Genomic DNA, 21,680 nt, shown 5'->3' with positions numbered 1-21,680 from the left:
TGCTGCTTCTATGGTTGGATTTGTCACTACACAGTAAAGCTACAGTTTATTCTGGCATTGCTTTTCTTTCTTTCTTTCCATCTTTCTTACTTTCATTCTTTCCTCCTTTCTGTCTTTCTTTCTCTCTTTCTTTCCTTCTTTCTTATCTCCTTTCATTCTTTCTTTCTTTCTTTCATTCTTTCTTTTTTCTTTTTCTTTCATTCTTTATTTCTGTTCTTTCTTTCTTTCTTTCTTTCTTTCTTTCTTTCCTTCCTTCCTTCCTTCCTTCCTTCCTTCCTTCCTTCTTTCTTTCATTTCTTTCTTTCTTTCTTTCTTTCTTTCTTTCTTTCTTTCTTTTCTTTCTTTCTTTCTTTCTTTCTTTCTTTCTTTCTTTCTTTCTTTCTTTCTTTCCTTCTTTCTTACTATCTTTCTTTCCTCCTTTCTATCTTTCTTTCTCTCTCTTTCTTTCCTTCTTTCTTATCTCCTTTCATTCTTTCTTTCATTCTTTCTCTTTCTTTCTTTCTTTCTTTCTTTCTTTCTTTCTTTCTTTCTTTCTTTCTTTCTTTCTTTCTTTCTTTCTTTCTTTCTTTCTTTCTTTCTTTCTTTCTTTCTTTCTTTCTTTCTTTCTCTCTCCCTCCCTTCCTCCCTTCCTCCCTTCCTCCCTTCCTTCCTTCCTTCCTTCCTTCCTTCCTTCCTTCCTTCCTTCCTTCCTTCCTTCCTTCCTTCCTTCCTTCCTTCCTTCCTTCCTTCCTTCCTTCCTTCCTTCCTTCCTTCCTTCCTTCCTTCCTTCCTTCCTTCCTTCCTTCCTTCCTTCCTTCCTTCCTTCCTTCCTCCCTTCCTCCCTTCCTCCCTTCCTCCCTTCCTCCCTTCCTCCCTTCCTCCCTTCCTTCCTTCCTTCCTTCCTTCCTTCCTTCCTTCCTTCCTTCCTTCCTTCCTTCCTTCCTTCCTTCCTTCCTTCCTTCCTTCCTTCCTTCCTTCCTTCCTTCCTTCCTTCCTTCCTTCCTTCCTTCCTTCCTTCCTTCCTTCCTTCCTTCCTTCCTTCCTTCCTTCCTTCCTTCCTTCCTTCCTTCCTTCCTTCCTTCCTTCCTTCCTTCCTTCCTTCCTTCCTTCCTTCCTTCCTTCCTTCCTTCCTTCCTTCCTTCCTTCCTTCCTTCCTTCCTTCCTTCCTTCCTTCCTTCCTTCCTTCCTTCCTTCCTTCCTTCCTTCCTCCCTCCCTCCCTCCCTCCCTCCCTCCCTCCCTCCCTCCCTTCCTCCCTTCCTCCCTCCCTTCCTCCCTCCCTTCCTCCCTCCCTCCCTCCCTCCCTCCCTTCCTCCCTTCCTCCCTTCCTCCCTCCCTTCCTCCCTCCCTTCCTCCCTTCCTCCCTTCCTCCCTTCCTCCCTTCCTCCCTCCCTCCCTCCCTCCCTCCCTTCCTCCCTTCCTTCCTTTGCGCTTTCTATCTTTCTCTGTCTCTCTTGTGTTGTTGTTTTTGCAGATGTATGATCAGGGGAGTTTTAAGGTACCTTCTTGTATGGATCAATCTTAATGGAACTATGTAAAAACTGAGCTGATTATTTTAGAGGACTAATTTATGGATACCTTCTGCAGAGTTTTACTGACATATATGCAGATCGCAGAATTAATTATTATTCAGCACTTGGGAGCACTCTTCTTATTTAGCTCTTGGGAGCATGTATTTTGAAGCTTTCATTTTCTGAGGTGTTTCATTTACCAGGGAATGGATCTGCATGAGCAGATCAGTGCACTGTGTAAGGACCAGCTGGCACTGTCCCGTAGCTATCACGGAAATGTTGCCAGCCTCCTTCTGCCAAGCTCTACAGTCAGGAAAGAACGGTCTAGTAGGCATGGCAAGTCAGAAACCTTCAGAGAAACCGTGGTGGCTTGAGCAACAAATACCATTAATCTGTAGTTAATAAATTCCTTTAATCTGTTTTAAATCTCTGTATTTTGAAAGCTGCTTCTTAGAAATTTTAAATCAAGTGATGCTTTCTTGTCAGTCTCTGGGTTCACTGTTTAGCAGGATCAGAGGGTCTTGTATCACATGGGTGGGGCTAGGTACACTCCTCCCATCTCTCAGATCTGGTGTCGTGGCACATGTCTGTATCAAAGACTCACATTACTAAATCTTGATCCCGCTTCTTTATTTCTTCAAGAAATATAACTCCCCTCAAAATCCCTCCTCATTACTTATGCCTTCTAATTGTATTTTTCTCTGCAAATACAGGAATTGGCTTTTTTTTTTTTTTTTATAGTTCCTAAGAATAAAATATGCTTTCCAGGAATAATTGGCCTGACTGGCCTTCCTTGCAAAAATACACTGGAAATCCTCTTGAAGTTTCTCTGGAATATTTATTTTTCATTTTGGAAACCCTACTCCAAGGCTGTGCTGCTGTATGAAATGACATTAATAATTTAGAGCTAATTTTCCCTCTTTTTCTACCATTAGGGAGGACAGTTCCAGCTAATTTTTTGCCAGCAGGTAAAAATACCAAGTAAACATATTTTCTTATCTTCAGTCCATGACAATTTATTGCCAAGGGAAGATAAGGAAGAAAATAAATTAAGTAAGCTGCTTTTTGTTTTGCTAGGATGGCTAGTCGCACATCAAAAATCAGCAAAAGTGCTATTTCATAGGACAGCAGTTTTTAGCTGATGTCACTGAAATAAATGGTGCAGGTGGTGCTAACTCTGTGCCCTTTGGCGCACGTCATTTATCATATGGATTAGGCCATGTCATATCCACTGGTTTCAGATTATGCCTGTACACAGGTAGTCTTTCTATGCTGCCAATCTTTTAGAGAAAGAAGGGAAATGAAGGGAAAAGCAAAAGATTTTGTATGGACTGGAAAAAGTAGATGGAAAAACATAGGGCTAGATCATCCCATGAGCATTGCACTATGCCTCAGGGATCAGGCCTGAATCCCTCAGGGAGAGCAAATGGCAAAAGCATGCAGGTATATAGTTGCTGGTCCTCTTCCTTCCAGTGCCCAACAGGCAGCAGTCAAGAGATGGAGATAAGAAAAGATGGCATGAAAATTCTTGGCATAAATTTTTTGGGGGGAACTATTTTCTCATTTTTTGTGACCCATCCATCCTTTTGCCAGTGACTTAAATATTGAACCTGGTTCTAAAGCCAGTTCTCTTTACTGGGGTCAGTGCAGTCAGAAGCTCTTCATCTGAAGTGCATGATAAACACTACTCACTGTAGCTGAGGTTACATTATCACCAACTCCCTAAGCACTGATCAGTTGTTTAACAATGATTGAGCTCATCAAAGAAATGTAGAAATGAGTAATTTTCATGTAACCACCAGAAAAATAGACCTTTGTAGTGCAGACTGATGAGTGGCCCAAAGAGTGCCTGTGCCCCTGTGCCCTCCTGGGCACCAGCTGCAGGAAGCAGTTGGCCACACTCACAGGACTGTCCTCAGCTCAGTCTCTAGTGCTCTGAACATTTTCTCTCTCAAACCCAACAAATTTTATCTAACGTTGGTGAGAAAGATGAGTGATATAGTAAAGAAAAAAAAGAAAATCCCAGCAGTGAGTACTGGAAAGAGATTAACTGCCTTGAGGATTTTGATCATCTAAATTCCAATCTGCAATTCATGTCATTCTATTTTATTATATGTTGTGTGTAAACTCGGTATTGTAATCACAGAATTATTAGCATGCTATTTAGTAATTATCTAAGCCCTTTATCCTTGAACACAATTGCTTATGGCTGCTTATCTTGTTCATTTATGTTCAACTTCTATTGATTTCAAAGGTTCGTATTACATAAGGTCTTTGACTGGAGCTGCATATTTCTTCACAGGGTCAGAAAGAGGTAAATTATTGTTCATATAGTCAAGAAAAAAATAAAAAGAACACCAAACCAAGCACCTATTAAAGGGCAATCTGTGGGTTTCTCCTTCTACAGAGCATTTCACACTGTGACAGAGCCTGTGTGTGAGAGAGAGAGAAGAAGAATGGAGACATCCAGGAAAACATTTGTTGGTTTGGTAGATAAGGCAATAGCAGCTGCCAACTCAATGCGTCGTGATGAACTGCTTTTCTCGTACAAGGGAACTCTCTACCCTAGAACTCTTTACAGTCCTGAAACATTCAAAGCCTTGGAGTCCTTTGAAGCCAGAAGTGATGATGTAATTTTGGCAGGATACCCTAAATCTGGTGAGTATATTTTAATTTTTTTTAATAAATAAGGTTCTGTAAAAGCAAGTAACAAGGTTTGTACTAAATAGATGCAATATATATGATATGGTACATAATATTATATATTATGCTAAATGATAGTCTTTAGAATGTTCACCAAATTTTGTAAAACTGATTTAATTCTCAAAAAGCACAAGAAATGAATTATGAATATTTGATATGAGAAATTTTCCACAAGACTGAGAAAAACAATCTGATTTTCTTTTCTATAGCATCTAAAGGTCTTTGTTCTATTTGTTTTTGATAGTTTTGAAGTTAAATGCATAAATTGGTGAGAATCAAAATATGGTTCTTTACACCAGAGATAACTAAATCTCTTGATTATAACATGATCTGCTCCCACATTTATGTTTGTAAAGTTAAGAGCTTTATTTTTTTACAACAGAGCTTTTTTGCCTCAAATGGTAAAAATTCATCAGTTCATTTCCCAAAGATGTCAGGAAATAGCTATCAACAATATTTTTATAGTCCTTGAAATGATTGCATTGTTCTTTAATTTTTGGGAAATCAAGAGGCCATCTTTGCTAGGGTTGCAAGTTTACCCTACATATTTGCTCCTTCTGCCTGAAAGCACTGGTCCACATGCAAGCCAAAGGTTTGGATAAGATGGGCCTCATATACACTTTATTCTAGCTGTTTCTTTCTTCCAGCAATTGGTTCACACTGCCTTACAGTAGATAATCACGGCTGACAGGATTGTGAAGTTTCTGCTTTTTTATTGTATCTTCTTTTTGAAGAAATGTTATTCACTTGAATGCAGTTGTTAAGGTTGCAGTGAGAAAGATGTAGGCACCCAGTGCCCAGAAGTCAGGAAATGATAAATTAGAGATGGGAGATCGATGCAGGGTCTTTGTTATCTTTTGAATAAAAAGATAACAAGTGTGTCTAGGAAATGTCAATTCAGAGATTTTTCCTATGGTTAAAGAAAATGAGTGTGCAATTTTCAGATCTAGTTCTGCTCCTGTGTTGAAGTACTGCGACCCATCTTTCTTCCAAAGGTAATCCAGCACACCAGAAAACACTTAATCTATTAGGTTTTCAAGTACAGGTTTACCACCTAAATTTCTCTTATATGTGTCACAATAAAATTTATTACATTAATGCAGGTTTTCTTAGTTGGATCTCAGTGGTCTTCTCCTTTATTAGTTAGTTCACAATATACAAGGTAATTTATGGTGTATTGAACTGTTCAAGCTAGAGAAATATGTCCTTATGAGGAGCAAAAGTAGGACCTTGGGAGGTGATTGACCAGACAGTCAGCTGTGATTGCATCACATGAAAGGAGGCCAAGTAACTCACCTGGTAGTACTACCACCACTTGACTTCCCTGGTAAATCCATTTCTGTCCATTCTAAAAGTTTTACAAGCACTTCTGTATGTTTCTTCTTTTAGGGACAAACTGGCTAAGTCAAATCTTAACTGACCTGATAGCCATATCTCAAAAGAAAACCCGCAGTAGGGAAAGCAGTGTGAATGCTGAAGAACTAGAAGTATTCCCCTACCTTGAAGTTGGAGATGCTGAAAAATATGAGGTGGGAACAGACTATGTATGGAAATGATCAACATTATGTGCTTCAAATACTGAATGTACGATGTATGAGCTATTCCATTGTTTGATGTTTTCACAGATAGCTAATCTGTACCCTGCCTTTGATCCCTTGTCTAAGAGAACTGAAGAGAATTATCACTGAAGAGAACAACAGATAGTCCTTTTTCCAGTTGTGCATGAGCTTTTGAAGATTAGAGCCACTCAGTGCAGCCCACTAATATCCCAGGGCCACACCCACAAAAAACCCTAAAAAACCATTTCTATCAGCTAATAAGTGTTGATAAGTTCATCAGGGCAACATTTTTTGCATAGGTTAATGAAAAGAATACTTGTATTAACTGTTCACTTTCCTCCATCCAATTCTTCAAGCGAATGGCCAAACTACCTTCTCAAAGATTTATGGTTACTAATCTCCGTCCAGAAAATCTTCCCAAGTCTATCTTCAAAAACAATGCCAAGGTGAGTGCTGATTTTAATGCATTAAAGCAAACACTTCAACAGATTTTTTTTTTAAGGAGTCACTGTAGTACTATATTGCCTATTTACAGAATCACTCTTATACTTAAATGTTTACAGCAATTCATCTCTCTTAATCACAGTTTGCCCTTATTGGCACCTTTCTGACAGTTTCCATAAGACAGTTGCAGGGCTTGAACAAATCTTCCAGAGGCAAAATGCATTTTGGTGTGATTATCTGTGGGAGAAAGTTTATGGCATTGTTGCAAGTGAGGGCTTCAATGTGTCAAATTTCCAGGAGAATTTATATTTTTGTGAATTTTCCCTGCTACTTAAAAGATGAACTATGCTTGTATTGATCAAAACATACTTAGATTCTGCATAAATAATTTGGTTAATCTGTAAAAGATAATAATTATAGGCAACCAACTTCTCATGGCAACAAAGTTAAATACTGCACCTTCTGAACTGGGAATGAAATTGCTACTTCTGCAAGGAGCACACAAGGTATTAGAAATCCCCAACTGCAGTTATAAAGTATATTATTATTATTATTTATTTTTTAATGCTGTAGTATGCTATGTCTTTCTTTATAAATAATTCACTTAATTATTTTTCTAGATATTGTTACTGATTCGTAATCCAAAAGATGTAGCTACATCTTATTTCCATTTTTCCAAAGGCGTGGCTACTCTTCCCACCTATGAGACCTGGGATGATTTCTTCAGAGATTTCATGACAAAGAAAAGTACAGTATATTTCTTCTGACTGTGTCTATTATCCAAGAATTTGTCTTTGTCTAAAAACTCTTGTAATTTGTTAAAGCAGTTTCACTAGGATTTCTTGCTTTACAGTACAAAAGCAGAGATTAAAGACAGAGAATTAGAAATCTGAACTGAAGTTCACCATGCTTGTCTTACTGCTTGAGGATAAATATTTGTCACAGCAGTGCTTCATCAGGCTTCTTTAATTTGTACAAACTGGTATTTTTCCTGGAAGAAGCAGTTCTTCCTTACTTCTATCTTGGGTGCCCTTTACCCCTGCTCTCCTCTGTCCATCATCTTGTGTCCATGGAGCTATATAATCATCTCCATTCAAGAGCGTATGAAAGGAATTATTTGGACTTAATCTAGTGCATTAAAAAGTGGACTCATTCTAATGCATTACAAAAGGGAAAAAGTAATAGCAATAATTCAAAGTCATGAGTTTGGTGTAATGCATGGTCAACAGAAGGGAGTGTTCAAGAATGTTTTAAACTGGATTAAGGGAGTCTTACAAGATGGCTTGGAAGATAATAGCTTTTTTGGTGAACTCAGAGCTGTCTTGAATTGTTAACAAGTTTTATTTTTCTGACTTACAAATGGTATCATATGTCTGAGCCTGGAGCAAAACTATAATTCCCACAGAAGGGTGTACGCTCTGCCATGGACAAGATTAATAAAGCCCTTGGCTGACACAAATTAAATGAGTAAAAAAACTTGTATAATTTTAATTTATTATTCATCTTAGTATTGTTTTGTTTTTTAGCGGCCTGGGGATGCTACCTTGAATACCTTTCTGAATGGAACAAATACGCTGACAAAGAAAATATTATGACAGTAACTTATGAAGAGGTAAAGGAGGTAAGGTTATCAATAGTTACAAATACATTAGACTTCATGGGACATTTTTTCCCTGAACCAATTCACCATTATATGCATGCAGGGTATCTAAGTTGGGTGAGACAGATTCGTGTTACAAGGGAAGAAAAGATGAAATTCAATGTTAAAGACCCTCTTAAAATTTTCCTTGTGAAAATGATTCTTGTTTTGTTTTATGTGTGATATAAGCCCAAATAGCTGTAAATCTAAATCAGCAGTAATATTTTTGGAGGATCTTTTACATTTTCCGCAATGTAGATTTTGCTTACCAGTAAATCATATAAAATATTTTGTAATCTACAGGAAGGCAGCTTATATCTCCTCCAAAATAATTATGGAGAAGAGAAACACTATGGCCCACTCTAGTCCTTGTGAACTCTATGAATATCCTATGTATGCAGCCAGCAGAGAGGTACAGGGAAGTGTAAACACCTCGGAAAGCAGCGTCATTTGTTTGAAAGTCATGACGTGTGTTACATTCCTCTTTCCAGAATCCTGCCCTGAGTGTGAAAAACATAGCTACATTCTTTGGAATTCCTCTGACTGAGGAAGAGTTCCAGCTGGTGGTAGAGAGGAGCAGCTTCCAGGCTATGAAGAAAAACTCAGACAAGACCCATGGGTCATTTGGCGATGTTCTCTTTCGTAAAGGTAGGAAGCTCCAAGTGGCTCAGAGGTAGAAATGTCCCACTGTTAAGAACTTGGGCCATCCTTTGGTTCTTTTTCCTACACTCACATTAGCATTGCAAAGCAGGTCATCACTGCTATGTTTGAGAAGACTATTCAAGGACAATTGGTGAGGAAGATACCCAGCAAGGCTCTCACAGCAGAGCCACTTTTGGAGGCTCATAGATGGCTGGCAGGAAGGAGGAACTGTCATGTCTCTGAATTCCTCACCACCTCTGTGCCTGGAACACCATTTGCCCAGCCTTTGGAGCAGGCAGCACTGGGCCAAACTCAGCCTGAGTGGTGTGACGACACTTTTTAGGAAAGTATAGGAATCTTCTGAGATGGCCACTGCCAAATGCCTGTTCACTCTCACACATTAGAACTAAGCCAAGCAAACAAAAATCCAGGTACACACAAGAGTGGGAACACAAAGGAACAACTTTCACAGCGAAGTGTGGGGGACATGGACATGAGAAGGGCAACCTGGTTGTCAGAATCTATTTCTGCATTTTATATTAAAGAATTAACTGGATAAAAACTCAAGCTGCCAAAGGAGCAAAAACTTAGCTCTGCCTCCTGGCACATGATTCTTAATCAATTCTTCCTGATCTTCTACTTTGCCAGTCATAACATACTAGAGGAGAGAGATGGAGAGAAACAGGATTTTAGGCTGTTTTTTTGAGCATCATCACCTAAACAGGAGTATGTTCTTTTGCATCATAGCAAAAGGTTATTCACATAGATATGTAAGTCCATGGATTTCACAAAATTATATTGGTGTAGAAAAATGCTTCATCTGGAAAATGCATCAACATGATTTAGTGTGCAATGCAATAAAAATGACAGCTCTATAGAATAAAAAAATAAAATTTCTTGGTTTCCAAGAGTTTGTTCCTACTTGTTTGAAGGTGCTGTGAGTGACTGGAAGAATCTTTTCAGTGAAGATCAGAGTGAGAAAATGGACAAAGCTTTTGAAGAACGTATAGCAGGAACCAAACTCGGAAAAAAGTTAAAGTATGACTTGTACTGCAAAGCCTGAAGAATAATGAAACGTGGTTAGAGGAAGAACTTTGCAAGGCAGACTCAGATCATCTGAAGACTATACACTGGCAAATTAGATCAAATGATCCAAGCACCTTAGAATTACTGTAAGAGTCATTGCAGCAGCCTTTATAGTGACACTCTTGAGGAATGGCCTTTTGTTTTATGGTGAGACCTCAGGCCACACCCATTTGCTGAAGAAGACGCCAACTAATCATATTTACAAAAACTCAACAGCCCTGTTCCAGCTGTCACCTGGAAGGAAATGCCCCTTTTCTTTCTAGACAAATTCTATCCTTCTAAACTACTTCTTATTCTTTAGTATTCAGATTATTTTTTCTTCAAAAAGATGTTGCATTTCAGATCAGGCAACATCTTCACAGAAAATATCACTAACAAAAATAGGGATATGACAGAAGCCTAATGTCAAAGGTGATCTTCCATGAATTCAGCACAAGTTAAATCGAAGCTAGAGGAGGAGAAAGAAGGGGAATGTGGATGTGCCTTCTTAAGCCTTATCCTATCTTTAAATGTAAAATATCAAGATGGATTTCAGATGATGGGCTGGTGTTAACAGGCAAGATTCACTCAGAGGCAGTGCTTTCTATAAGATCACAGAGCAGCACAGATTGGAAGAGACCTTGAAAAATCACTTGATTCAATCTTTCATGGGAAAGGGAGCCTGGATGAGATTCGATCTAGACATCATATCTTAAATCCCTACACTGATGAGGATTCTACCAGATTCCTGGAGGCATTGTTCCAGCAAATGTTTGTTTTTGCTGTAAAGAACTTCATTTATCAAGATTAAACTTCTCCTGTTGGAACTTGAATCAATTGCGTCTTTTCTTCTCCATGTGGTGTGTGGTGAATAGGGAGCCTTATCCTCTTTGGAGCTGCCCTTTAATTACTGGAAACTCTGATGAGGTTGGCCCCGAGCCTTCTCAACTTTGTGGTCCCCCCTTGGAACCTCTCTGCTTTGTTTGTGTCTTGAAAATGCCTCTATTGAGATAGTGGGGTTGTCAAGAGTGATGGTGTGAGACTTTGCTCTACCCAGCTCTCTTGTACTGCCATTGGCATTTGCCTCTCTAGACACAATATTTCAGACTTGTCCAGGGACCTGCTCTAGAAAAAAAGACAAAATAATGTTCTGTAAGTATAGTTGATTAAAAACAGGATAAACTCTACTCAATTTATAGAACCATCACCTAAACAGATAAGATGCAAAAATAAAATACACAGTTTAAAAGTGAGACAGGGGCTTGGAAATTTAACTCCTGATAGAAACCAATTTTGGATTTAGCTGAAGTCTGCTTGTTTAGTCTGTTAACTCATGTGCTCACAAAAAGGCCTGGGGAGAGAACAGAGGAGATTCAAGGCTACTTGGAAAGGAACTCAAGCATTCAAACTGAAGTGAGATAAAAAGAGGCCCCACTGACCTTGAGCCTGTAGCAGATGGAAAAACTGAACCTGGGTTACGTGACTGAATAACTGTGCAGGCTCAAAAAATGGATAAGACAGTTTAATACATATGCATATTTTTTTATGCATATGAAACGATTAGGGGATGAAGATTAGGGGAATTTTTTGGGGTGTACATGTCCTTGGGGAGCATATGTCCAGCACTGAAATAAATCATACTGGCTTTACAACTTTTACAAGTTGCGGAGTTTTTTTCTGCAAATCAAAAGAATGAAATATCCAAAGACTTTTTGTTTCACTCTTCTAAAGCTGGTTGGTTCTGCTTAGACATAAGTGGACATGCAGAGCTTTGTAAAGAAATAGGAATGCTAAAAGTAATACTTAGAATATTTAGAAAATAAATGAATGGATTTGAAAGCAGAACAGCAGAAAGTCCAGTGACAAGATATTTTTGAACAACTACAAGTTATCTGTAAGCAAACAGAAAAGTACCAGATTCCTGGAGGAGAACATACATAATAGCAGTGTTTAAAATCTTGCAAAGGAAGACTCAAAATAGAACAGTCACCTTAACTTGATACATAGAAATGTAGTAGCAAAAATGAGAAAGCAACTGACCATGGAACATTTTGAAGAAAATGAAATAGTAAATATCGATTATGTTAAAGAAGTTGGTGATCCTCCTCAAGACTACTTACCTCTTGGATAAGCCACTGACAGAAAATACAAGAGGTGACAGCATTGGGGAGAGCTTGACATTATGTGATTAAAGAGACACAAATTCATGAGGAGATGGCAATGTACAAACATTGGTTATAGAAATGAAAGTATTGGAAGTAGACGTAGGTTCTTAGAAATTCATACAACAGCAATAAAAGGCATTCAGAAACACTGTCAGCAGCAGCAATACTTTCAGGAATAACCACTTGTTTACATGGATATTATGAACTTGGTTGCAATAGTATGCTTATGGTCACACTGCATATACTGGTTGACAGCAAAATTGGGAGGGCAATTAAAGCAATCTCCTTTAGGCTGAGTCCTGATCATATTCAATTTTGTTTTTAACACTGGTGGGCAGACTAATATCATACAGTGTATCATAAATGCCTGACTTGTAAGTCTGGGGATCAGAACAGAGGGCTGAAAGTACTGGGGAAAATGGCAAAACAATTTGAAACATATCACATTAAGAAGATTAGGGAACACAAAGTTTGGTAAAGGTAAATGTAAAACTCATTTGGTAAATGTAAATGTATTTAGAAAAGGGAAGCCAAAGGAACAGGTACTTGGCCAGGCAGCAGCTGGCATAAAAACACCTGAGGAATCACACTTAGCAAGGACTAACATGATGACAGTGCTAAAAAAAAAAGGCTCAGATCTTATTCTGGTCTTGCTGATCTGATTGAAAACCAGACTATGACCTGTTTTTGCAGTTTTGTCCTCTGCTGTGTCATCCCATGGCTTGAATTCAGTCCCTTTGTACCTCTAACAATCTCAGTCGGAAGGACAGGGCTATTCAGAGCAGTAACACCTCATGTGCTTTCGCTCCATTCGAGATACCCTGTGGGTCCTTACATTCAGTGGGGAAAGGAGGTAGAAGAAGAAAGGCAAGCTGCCATTTCACAAAATGAATGTAGGCAAGGGAACTTGATGGGTGACTGACATTTTGAGGGAGTGAAAAGTAAGCAGAGATAAGGCCAGTGAGTGTGAGAATCAATTCAGAAAAACTTGGGACTCTGTTTTGAAGGTAAGACATAACCAACACAAACACAGAGCTCTCAAAATTTATTACTTCTATGTTCTTACCAATTGTCAAAAGAAAGAAAAAGTATCTTTCTTTTTGGTCTAGTCTCTTTTGTTGCCTATGATGCCTAAAAAGAGAAATTTCCACTGAAAATTATGTTTATATTGCATTTTTGTCTGTTTACTTTAAGGAGAATGAACAAACCAGAAAAATTATATTAACCCATCTTCCACCTCATGTCCTTTTCACTAGTCCATTTCTTAATCAGTATTATTTCAGGAAATATCATTTACAGGTGTTTCTTTGGTGTAATTTAACATTTTTATTCCTACTAATTGTTGCCCTAATATTTTCTGTTCCTAGTATTAGTTGCAGCAAAGACCATAGGTCACTCTTGTCAGTCTCCTTGGACTTCTGTAATGTCAAAAGGATTTAACAGAGTACGGAGTTAATCAGTGACTTGCACCTTCACCCCTGTGTGAACACCCTGTCCTATTTACTTATATGTTGCATAAAGCTTTTCCGCATTGTGGACAGACAACCTGTGTCTCTTTGGGTAGATTTACACAGGGGTACAGATATGACCAGAAACAGTGAAAGAATAATTGAAATAATGGACAAATGTTTTTCAGAGGGTGACAAGATGGCCCCAGAAGACATGCTGTTTTCCTACAAAGGTATTTTATACCCAGTTACAATTAGCAGCCTGCAGACTTTGGAAGCTCTGAAATCCTTTGAAGCCAGGAGCGATGATGTGATTCTAGTAGGTTATCCTAAATCAGGTAAGTGTTTTCTTGATCAGTAGTCAAGTACACAGTGCTACAATCCTGAAGTTGATTATTTAATGCTGTCACTTAACACAGCAAGAATTCCTGAGAAATCTTATGATGACATCATACTTCACAGAATCATGAATTTAAATTGTAAGGCATATCTGGGGCTCAAATAATGCAACCCTTTGCTCAAAGCAGGGGAAAGACCTAACAACCCAAGTTAGGTTTGGTTGCTTAAGGCCTTGTCCAGAAGGGTGTTGAAACTTTTGAGGATGGAGGTTCATCACCCATTGAAATCTTTTGCAGTGTTTTCCCACATCAGTGGTTTTTTGGGGGTTCTGTTTTTCTTTGTTTTTACATCAATGCAGTCAGACATCCCCTTGTTGTGAGTCTCCATCTTCACTACTACCTGCAGTAGAGGAAGACTGCAGTGAGAGTGTTCCATGCCTTTTTCTTCTAACTCCAGCCTGAGCAAACCAAGCCTTTCTATGTAGTTCATTTGCTCCAGCTCCCAGTAGTTTCATGGACATTCAACAAGACTTTCCCCAGGTTCTCAAAATCATTTGTGCTTAAGTCTAGGAACTGCACACAGTATTCCAATAGTGAACACACCAGTGCCAGCTAAAGCAGGATAATCACATCCTTTCCTTTGTATCTAAATAGAGGAAAAGACATGAATGCCACAAGGATTTTTACATATTTTCTTTCTCTTTTACTCTGGGCCTTTCAGAATCCTTAAATATTTTTTCCTATTGGCATTACAGAAATACCTTAGAATGTAATTTGCAGAAAAAGAGGAAGTTGATCCTTACCACATCATCTTTGTTTGCAGCCTTTAGAGCTGTACGTAAGAAGAACAGATTTATATGTGTGAGGATCCACCTAAACACTGCAGGAGGTGTTATTTGAAAACTGAGATCCAAACCCAGATCCTCACGCACCATTTCTCCAGGCTGCAGAAGCCAAGACTACCAAGTCTGGTGCAAAGATGGTGTCAGGAGCGTGATGATCTGGTGGCTTGGCTGATGACCCTTGTGCTGCCAGTTACAGAGGCCTGGCTGGGAATTGTGAATGAGACCAAACTGTGTCAATAATGAAGAGACCTTAAATTGAAGTTGGTTGGGCAGAGGGAACAGAGTGTTCCCAAAGACAGCACTGTGGAAGGAAAGCATAAACAGAAAAGAGATTACTCAGCTGGCCCAGTGCTGGGACTCACACAGCTCTTGAGTAATTTCCACAGGCAGTAAGTACTGTGTGGCAACCAAAAAGTAGAAAAGTTGAAAAGAGTTGAAAAGAGCAATAGAGGTTTGCTTCTGCTTCTACCAAGGGATGCAATGTGACCCTGATACAAACAGGGGAGCCCTTCACAGTATCTGCTTAACAGCTCTGTCCCTGTTGACCTTAGGCATATCCTTGTTGATTGTTAACCAGGGCCGTGATTTATCCTCAGATGGCAACTCACAGCTCAGCTCAGTGGCCCCCACAGGGCCACTCCCTCTTTCACCCACAAAGGGATGGGTGAGGGAAACAGAGTGAGAGGAGTCATGGGTTGAAATAAAGACAGTTGAACAGGTAAAGCAAGAGCTGTGAGTGCAAGCAAAGCAAAGTAAGGAATTCATTCTTATCCTTCTGTCAGTCAAATGTTCAGCTGTCTCCAGGGCTCCATCACCCATGACGGTGATACGGTAAGAAAAGTGCCTTAGCTCTCAGCATCTCTCTTTCCTTCTTCTTCCCTCAAATTTTATTGCTATGCATGACTCCATATGGAATAGAATACTCCTTGGGCCAGTTGGCATCAGCTGTCCCATCTGTGTCCCCTTTTAATTTCTTGTGCACCTGCAACCTACTCTCTGGCAGCTCAGTGTGAGAATCAGAGGAGGCCCTGACACTGCGTAATAACTGCATAGCAATAACTAAAACATCTCTGTGTTACCAACATTGTTTTCAGCACAAATTCAACACAGAGCTCCATACCAGCTGCTATGGGGAAAATTACTTCCATTGCAGTGAAAACCAGCACACACACTTGTTGAAAGGTTAAAGTACAACATTCAACCAAACTGGTTTACTCGAAACCATTGGAGAGGTACCATCGGCCAGGTTTACATGAAAAAGTGAAGTTGAATGGATGTCCTACTGGTGTCTTTATCCTTTCAGGAACCAATTGGCTTGAACAAATGGTGAAGGAATTGGCAGATGCCAAATATACAGAAGAGGAAATGAAAGAGAGAATAAATGCTGAAAAGAAGCTAGAGACATTTCAGCGTCTAGAATTTGGGGATCCCGGGATATATGAGGTAAGCAAGAACTGAAAATACTGTTCCTGCTCTTCCTACAGGTAGTAATAGCTGAAAGACAATGGCTGATCTCAGAGGTAACGGAGAACCTAGAGCTTTAACAGTGGCTACAGTCTGCAGAAGTAGCATGTGCTAGTGCCTCTGGTGTCCCAGCACAAGGGCCTCACATGGGAGACAGGGCTGAGAAGGCACAGGGTCCTCCTGCTGTAGACCCAGTAAGTTTGGTTAGTAAGACCTTTTCCTAGGGTGTCCTGTTCTTAGGTCTGTGTCATGTGAAATGTTGCTCAGTAGCAGAGGTTGGCAGAAGCCTACACCACCAGTGCATCCCTGTGGGTTTTTGAAGGGATAAGATATATCTCTAGTCTCACCTTTTCTTATAATCTACAATAACTGAACAGGCACAACTCACAGAATAAAGTACTTCTGTCTTGTCACATTTCTTCTCACTTTCTTTAAAGAGGATGAAGCAGCTTCCTTCCAGAAGAATTATAGTAACCCATCTGAGACCTGATATCCTGCCTCCATCCATTTTCCAAAGCAAGGCTAAGGTGAGTCTTCTCTTTGCATCAAGCTGCAAAAGCTCTCCACCCTAAATTAGCTTTCTTCTGTGTGAGATATCTTTACTGCATTTTCACCAAGGCTGGTCAATACATAAGCACATTTCCAAGGTTGAAGAGACAGCTCTGTGTGCCAAAGCTGTGAACAAACATCCTCTTCCAGCAGTAGGTTTGCTGGCTATTGGTGGGCTTGTTGCTGAGTGTCACTGTCCTTTCAGAAAGATGCTTCCACCTTGGTGGTAGAGAACTGAGCAAGGCAAGGAGTAATTCTGTCTGGTTTAACTTGCCTTCAAAACCAGGGTACCTGGGGAAAGCCCACCATAGGCTGTGGCTAAAATAATCTTAAGTGGGAATTACTGCAGAGAGAAGCTAGGGTACTTCTAGACACTGTTTGTGGCTCTTTTGTTCAGTAGATCATGAACTCATTTCTCTGGAGTGGAACTAGGTCAGAACTGTCTTGAGGGAATCAGTGACATCTTGTTTTCAGCCTGAAGCTTACATTAGCAACAAGTGATCTGCCAAAACTCTGATTTCTTACTCAAGAAAAGGAATTAGACCAGAATTGTATGGTCTGGTGAATTTTAGTGGACAAGTAAGTTTGCAGACAACACGAAGGGTGGGAGTGTTGATTTGCTGGAGGGTAGGAGGCTCTGCAGAGGCATTTGAACAGAGAATGAGTGGAAGCCAATTGTTTGAGGTTAAATAAGGTATGTATTGGTCCTACAAAATGGGGGTCACAACAACCCCATGTGTAGCATCTTGGCACTACCGAGGCCCTTGGAGCATCCGGCACGCAGGACCCCAAAGCTCACTGCTACCTTAGAAAGCTGAAAAATAGGCGGGATTGATCTTTGTATGGTCTCCAGCAATCCAGGTTTACTGGTAGAGAAGCCAGGTACAGAGCCAAGCGAGGTCCAGGGATAAAGACAGGGTGCAAGCTGAGGGCATAGGGTCTTATATGGGATAGTGAGGGTGGAGCTGAGGGTCAGAGTCCAATGGATACAGGGGAAAATGGTGCAGAGGAGGGGTTAAGGGTTGGGTCAGCCAATAGAGAAATAGGGGTGGAGGAATGCAGCAAACTAGGGCCAATGATGGGACAGAGAGGAGAACATTCTAGGGGCTAACCAAACATGGGCAATAGGGGTTGAACTAGGGTAATTAGGCCAATGGGCCAATTTGGTATCATAACTTTACATAAATCAGCATGTACCTGCAAAGATCTATGAGAGAAGCAAGCTTCTCACCCTAACCTAAAAAGCCTATTCTCTTACTTGGGACCAGTCTTCTATGGCTGGGGGATTGAAGATTTTAATGGTGTGTTTCTGGGCCTTTGTAACACTAACGGTTGGGGGCAGAGTGGATAGAAAACTGCCCAGTGGAAAAGGACCTGGGGGTGCTGGTTGACAGTGGCTGAACATGAGGCAGAACTCTGCCTGGGTGGACAAGAAAGCCAATGGCATCCTGTCCTGGAGCAATAATAATGTGGTCAGCAAGACCAGGGCAGTGATTGTTCCTGTGTACTTGGCACTGGTAAGTGACACACCTTGAGTGCTGTGTTCAGTTTTGGGCCTCTCACTACAAGGAGGACACTGAGGTCCTGAAGTATGTCCAGAGAAAGACAATGGAGCTGGTGAAGGTTTTGGAGTAGAAGTCTTAGGAAAAGCAGCTGAGGGAACTAGGGTTGTTTAGCCTGCAGAAACCGAGGCTCAGGTGGGACCTTGCCACTTGAAGGGAGGTTGTAGCTAGGTGGAGCTTGGTCTCTTCTCTGAGTAATGAGTGACAGGACAAAAGGAAATGGCCTCTAGTTGCACTGTCGGAGGTTTAGATCTGAATATGAGAAGAAAATTTCTTAATAGAAAGGGTTTCCAAGCATTAGAACTTGCTGCCAGAGAAGAGTTTGAGTCACTTTTCCTGGAGATATTTAAGAAAAAAAAGTAGATCTGGTACTTATGGACACAGTTTAGTGGTTGGACTTGATGACCTAAATGATTCTGTGGTATGTCAAGAAGATGGCATCTTGATCAGTCAAAAGATGTGTTTTATTCCTCTAGATCCTTGTGCTAGTTCGGAACCCCAAGGACACGGCTGTCTCCTATTACCACTTCTGCAACAACCTACCAATGATGCCATCCTTCGCCTCCTGGGATGAGTACTTTGCAGACTTCATGAATGGAAAATGTACTCTGCCCTACATCCTCTGGCATTTCTCCTAACATGAGTGACATACACAGGGCCTTGTGCATGGGAATCCTTCTGTGACATACCAAGGCACTTATCAAAGCACTCCCAGAACAAACAGACAGGCCCCTGTTATGGCAGAAACAGAGTACTAGAGAATCAGAGTTTTGTCTCTCACTTAGAATGGAGAGATCATGAGAAAGCTTTTGCCTGACTTTTACATTCCCACAATAGAGCTTGTGGTTTCTGTATCAAATGGACCAATATGGGCCATGCTGCACTGACCTCAGGAGAAAGGGTATGTTGAGCTGGTCACCCCTTCACCATTCTAAAGCCACACTTAGAAAACTGTCTGGGCTGACTCCTCTGATTTAGTTAAGGGCCTGTATTGGGGAGTACTCTAGACAGTTATGCCTCTTCTTTGTTTGCAGTGGCCTGGGGATCCTACTTTGACCACCTAGTGGAATGGAACAAATACATTGACAATGAGAGGATCATGACAATAAGCTATGAGGAACTCAAAGAGGTGTGGCATTTCACCCAGCTCTTCCTTGACGAGTGTGCTGTGCATACCTCCTGCTATGTATGGGTGTGGGAAAGTAGAAACACTTGGGGCAAGTCTGTCTGTCCCTTTAGAAGGATGTGCCTTTCTGAGTTACTCATTTATGTTTGGGGCAAGTCCAGTTAGGAGGAGGATAGCCTTGCCTATTTGTGAAAGGAGTTTTATCTGGCAGAGGCACAGATTTTGGGAAAGAAGAAAAGACCTTGAAACTGAGGCCAGAACGTGTTGGTTTCCTGGCCTGAAGGGTTTTCTGTTAGAGCTCTTGGAATTCCTTGGTGACATTGGGGAGAGAGCTTCCCCTGCTAGGCTTCCCACACAGTGCTGGCTCCATGCCACAGCCACAGTGTCAAATCTCTCGGTTTCACCTCTGTGCTATGTTCCTTTGGACAGGACCCAATACTGGGGATGAAAAAGATTGCTTCCTTCTTTGGATTTTCCCTGGGTGAGGAAGACTTTTCCAGAATTGCCAAGAAGACCAGTTTTAAAGCTATGAAAGAGAAATCCAGTGAAACTCATGGAAAGTTTGGGGACATCCTCTTCCGGAAAGGTAAGTCTCTGCCAATGGAGACCTACCTTCTGAAGGAGAGCTCCAGAAGGAGTTTTGAGCATGCTACTTTACTTATTCATGAACTCATTGGACTGTGTGGGTGAGTTCTCTCCTGTAGTACCACCTGTACTGAAAGCTTCTGCTGTTGACAGGATTTGGGGACTGTTTGGGAGAAACTGTATCAGAGTGCCAGTCTTAATGTCCTCAGTCATTGCTTTTGTGTTGCTGTCTTTTTCTGTAGCAGCCCTGATTAGTTAGGTAAGTGAGGTGCCAAAGTGAGGGCCAGCACTGGTGAGGTTATGGGGGCAGTTATGCACCAAATCTTCCTGGGCTCTGTGTAACTCTTTGTTACTTCATGTTGTAGTGCAGCTGTTTCCTGTTGTTCAGGTGATGAGGCTGCATATGTCACTTCATGAAAGTCACCTTTTGGAGAAGTTGTGCTAACAGGCCGAGTCTCTTGATCCTCAAGGGAATGCATTGCTCACTGCTCTGCTAGCCTCAAAGGCATCTTCCTGTTAGCCACTCAGCAAGAGCTTTATATGTCTCCTCTCAATGGACATGTCAGTAGTGGTCCCAGAGATGGTCTCTCACAGGCCTGGGGGCTGTGGTCAGAGCTCTGGCAGCCTTCCTGCTCCTCACAATCTCAAGAGTCTTTGGTTGCTGAGTACTGCGAGCATGGGCTTTTAAAAATCCATTTCTTTCACCACTCCTTGGAGAAAAAGGCATTTAGCCACTCTCCTCTCTAGCACAAAAAAAATTCCCCCTTCAGATGAAGTAATTCACAAATGAGCTTTCCCTTGTGACAAAACCAGATTTCCTTTTCTTCTCTGTAAAACCTTCATGAAGTCACCTTGGAAATCCCCTTCTGGGGAGGGAGCACTTGCAGGCAGCTAACCAGAAACGCTCCTTGTTGTCTGGCTACAGCCTTTGCTTCTGATCTTTGATACCTTTCCTCTCCCAGGCAATCAGACCACTCAGGGCAATTAATGTGATCCTTCCTGCCATGTGTAATCAATGACTCTGCCCCACTGCTGCCTAGATATTATTTTCTCTCAGGAGCATCTCCCTTCAGTTTTTGGTGCTTGTACACAGGGGTTGTTGGAAACTGGAGAGACGTCTTCTCTAAGGCTCAGAATGAAGAAATGTACCGGAAATTTCAAGATTCCCTAGGAGGAACAAAGATGGCAGCAAAGATAAAATATGATGTGTACTGCAAGACCTGAAAATAAGTAGATGAATAAGCATAACAGTGAGTCATGTTCCAAAGGTGATTCTCCAAAGGAGGATAGTCCCCATTTTATCTTCCCATGAGAGAAGAGAGAAACCCCTCTGAGAACTACCTGGTACCTCCAGGAATTTGGTAGGTAATTCTCAGGTGTGTTCAGGGTCTAGAGCTTGTTCTTTGATTGGTGTAACCAAATAAAATGTGTGTACACCTCAAGTGAATGCCTGGCATCCTTTCAGGAGGGAGATGGTGCACAGGCATCATGGCACCAGTCTGGTGGCATCCCTGTCTCTGCTTCTTGGCCTGAAATGATGAATGAGGCCCCTGCAGGTCTTGTTAGTGAGACAGAGGGATCAACACAGAGCCTCTTCTCTGGCACAGAGTGGACTTGCCATGGGTATATGGTGTGGGTCTGAACCACCAAATGTCTGTGTACAGGTAGAATGTGTTAGTCTGGGTTTAACTCTGTTGCATCGCGGTTTGGGGTTTAGGTTAGGGGTTCTGATCTGTTAGCTAGCCGTGATCTGTGTACCCCCGCATACCCCCCGTGTTTCTCTTTTCCCCTGCCGTGGCTGTTCACTCTGGGTTCCTGACTGTTGGAGCTTCCGCTGTCGCTCCTGTGACCACTCCCCGTCCTGCCAGGAGGGTTCGGTGCCCGTCACTCTGATCTCCCAACCCCGTCGGCCCCAGAGCCCGGGTTCACCCCACTCGTGTCCCCGTCGGGTGCTGTGGTCCACGTCATCGCCACGGTGCCTGCCCTATTGGGTGGGAGGGCCCCTGCTTTCCTCACCCTGCCCCCGATATAATCCTGCACCTTGGAGTGCCCGAGGCT

The 21,680-nt window shown here is 41.3% G+C and overlaps 2 protein-coding genes across 2 annotated transcripts; both read left to right on the top strand.

Annotated features, from left to right (window-relative positions):
* The first annotated feature begins 3,778 nt into the window (after positions 1 to 3,778).
* Positions 3,779 to 9,631, top strand: LOC137471111 (sulfotransferase 6B1-like). The gene is made up of 7 exons (XM_068185152.1): positions 3,779 to 4,146; positions 5,581 to 5,720; positions 6,107 to 6,196; positions 6,815 to 6,941; positions 7,721 to 7,815; positions 8,325 to 8,481; positions 9,408 to 9,631. The coding sequence occupies exons 1-7, from the start codon at positions 3,945 to 3,947 to the stop codon at positions 9,536 to 9,538; spliced, it is 942 nt and encodes a 313-aa protein (XP_068041253.1). The 5' UTR covers positions 3,779 to 3,944; the 3' UTR covers positions 9,539 to 9,631.
* A 2,944-nt stretch (positions 9,632 to 12,575) lies between these two features.
* On the top strand, positions 12,576 to 21,294 carry LOC137471112 (sulfotransferase 6B1-like). Its single transcript, XM_068185153.1, has 7 exons — positions 12,576 to 13,491; positions 15,640 to 15,779; positions 16,238 to 16,327; positions 18,388 to 18,514; positions 18,946 to 19,040; positions 19,467 to 19,623; positions 20,716 to 21,294. Exons 1-7 carry the CDS (start codon positions 13,290 to 13,292, stop codon positions 20,844 to 20,846), a joined length of 942 nt encoding a protein of 313 aa, XP_068041254.1. The 5' UTR covers positions 12,576 to 13,289; the 3' UTR covers positions 20,847 to 21,294.
* The last annotated feature ends 386 nt before the right edge of the window (positions 21,295 to 21,680 follow it).

The sequence above is a fragment of the Anomalospiza imberbis genome, chromosome 3 (assembly GCF_031753505.1).
Source record: "Anomalospiza imberbis isolate Cuckoo-Finch-1a 21T00152 chromosome 3, ASM3175350v1, whole genome shotgun sequence".
NCBI classification, from domain to species: Eukaryota; Metazoa; Chordata; class Aves; order Passeriformes; family Viduidae; genus Anomalospiza; species Anomalospiza imberbis.
Note: the sequence above shows the minus strand (reverse complement) of the source record. Positions and strands in the feature narration are given on the sequence as shown.

Excerpts from the sequence above, each read along its gene's own strand:
- LOC137471112 (XM_068185153.1), top strand. The coding sequence starts at position 13,290 with ATGACCAGAAACAGTGAAAGAATAATTGAAATAATGGACAAATGTTTT. Across the intron at positions 13,492-15,639 it reads AGTAGGTTATCCTAAATCAG|GAACCAATTGGCTTGAACAA; the intron begins GTAAGTGTTTTC and ends TTATCCTTTCAG. Across the intron at positions 16,328-18,387 it reads TTTTCCAAAGCAAGGCTAAG|ATCCTTGTGCTAGTTCGGAA; the intron begins GTGAGTCTTCTC and ends TTATTCCTCTAG.
- LOC137471111 (XM_068185152.1), top strand. The coding sequence starts at position 3,945 with ATGGAGACATCCAGGAAAACATTTGTTGGTTTGGTAGATAAGGCAATA. Across the intron at positions 6,197-6,814 it reads TCTTCAAAAACAATGCCAAG|ATATTGTTACTGATTCGTAA; the intron begins GTGAGTGCTGAT and ends TTATTTTTCTAG. Across the intron at positions 7,816-8,324 it reads CTTATGAAGAGGTAAAGGAG|AATCCTGCCCTGAGTGTGAA; the intron begins GTAAGGTTATCA and ends TCCTCTTTCCAG.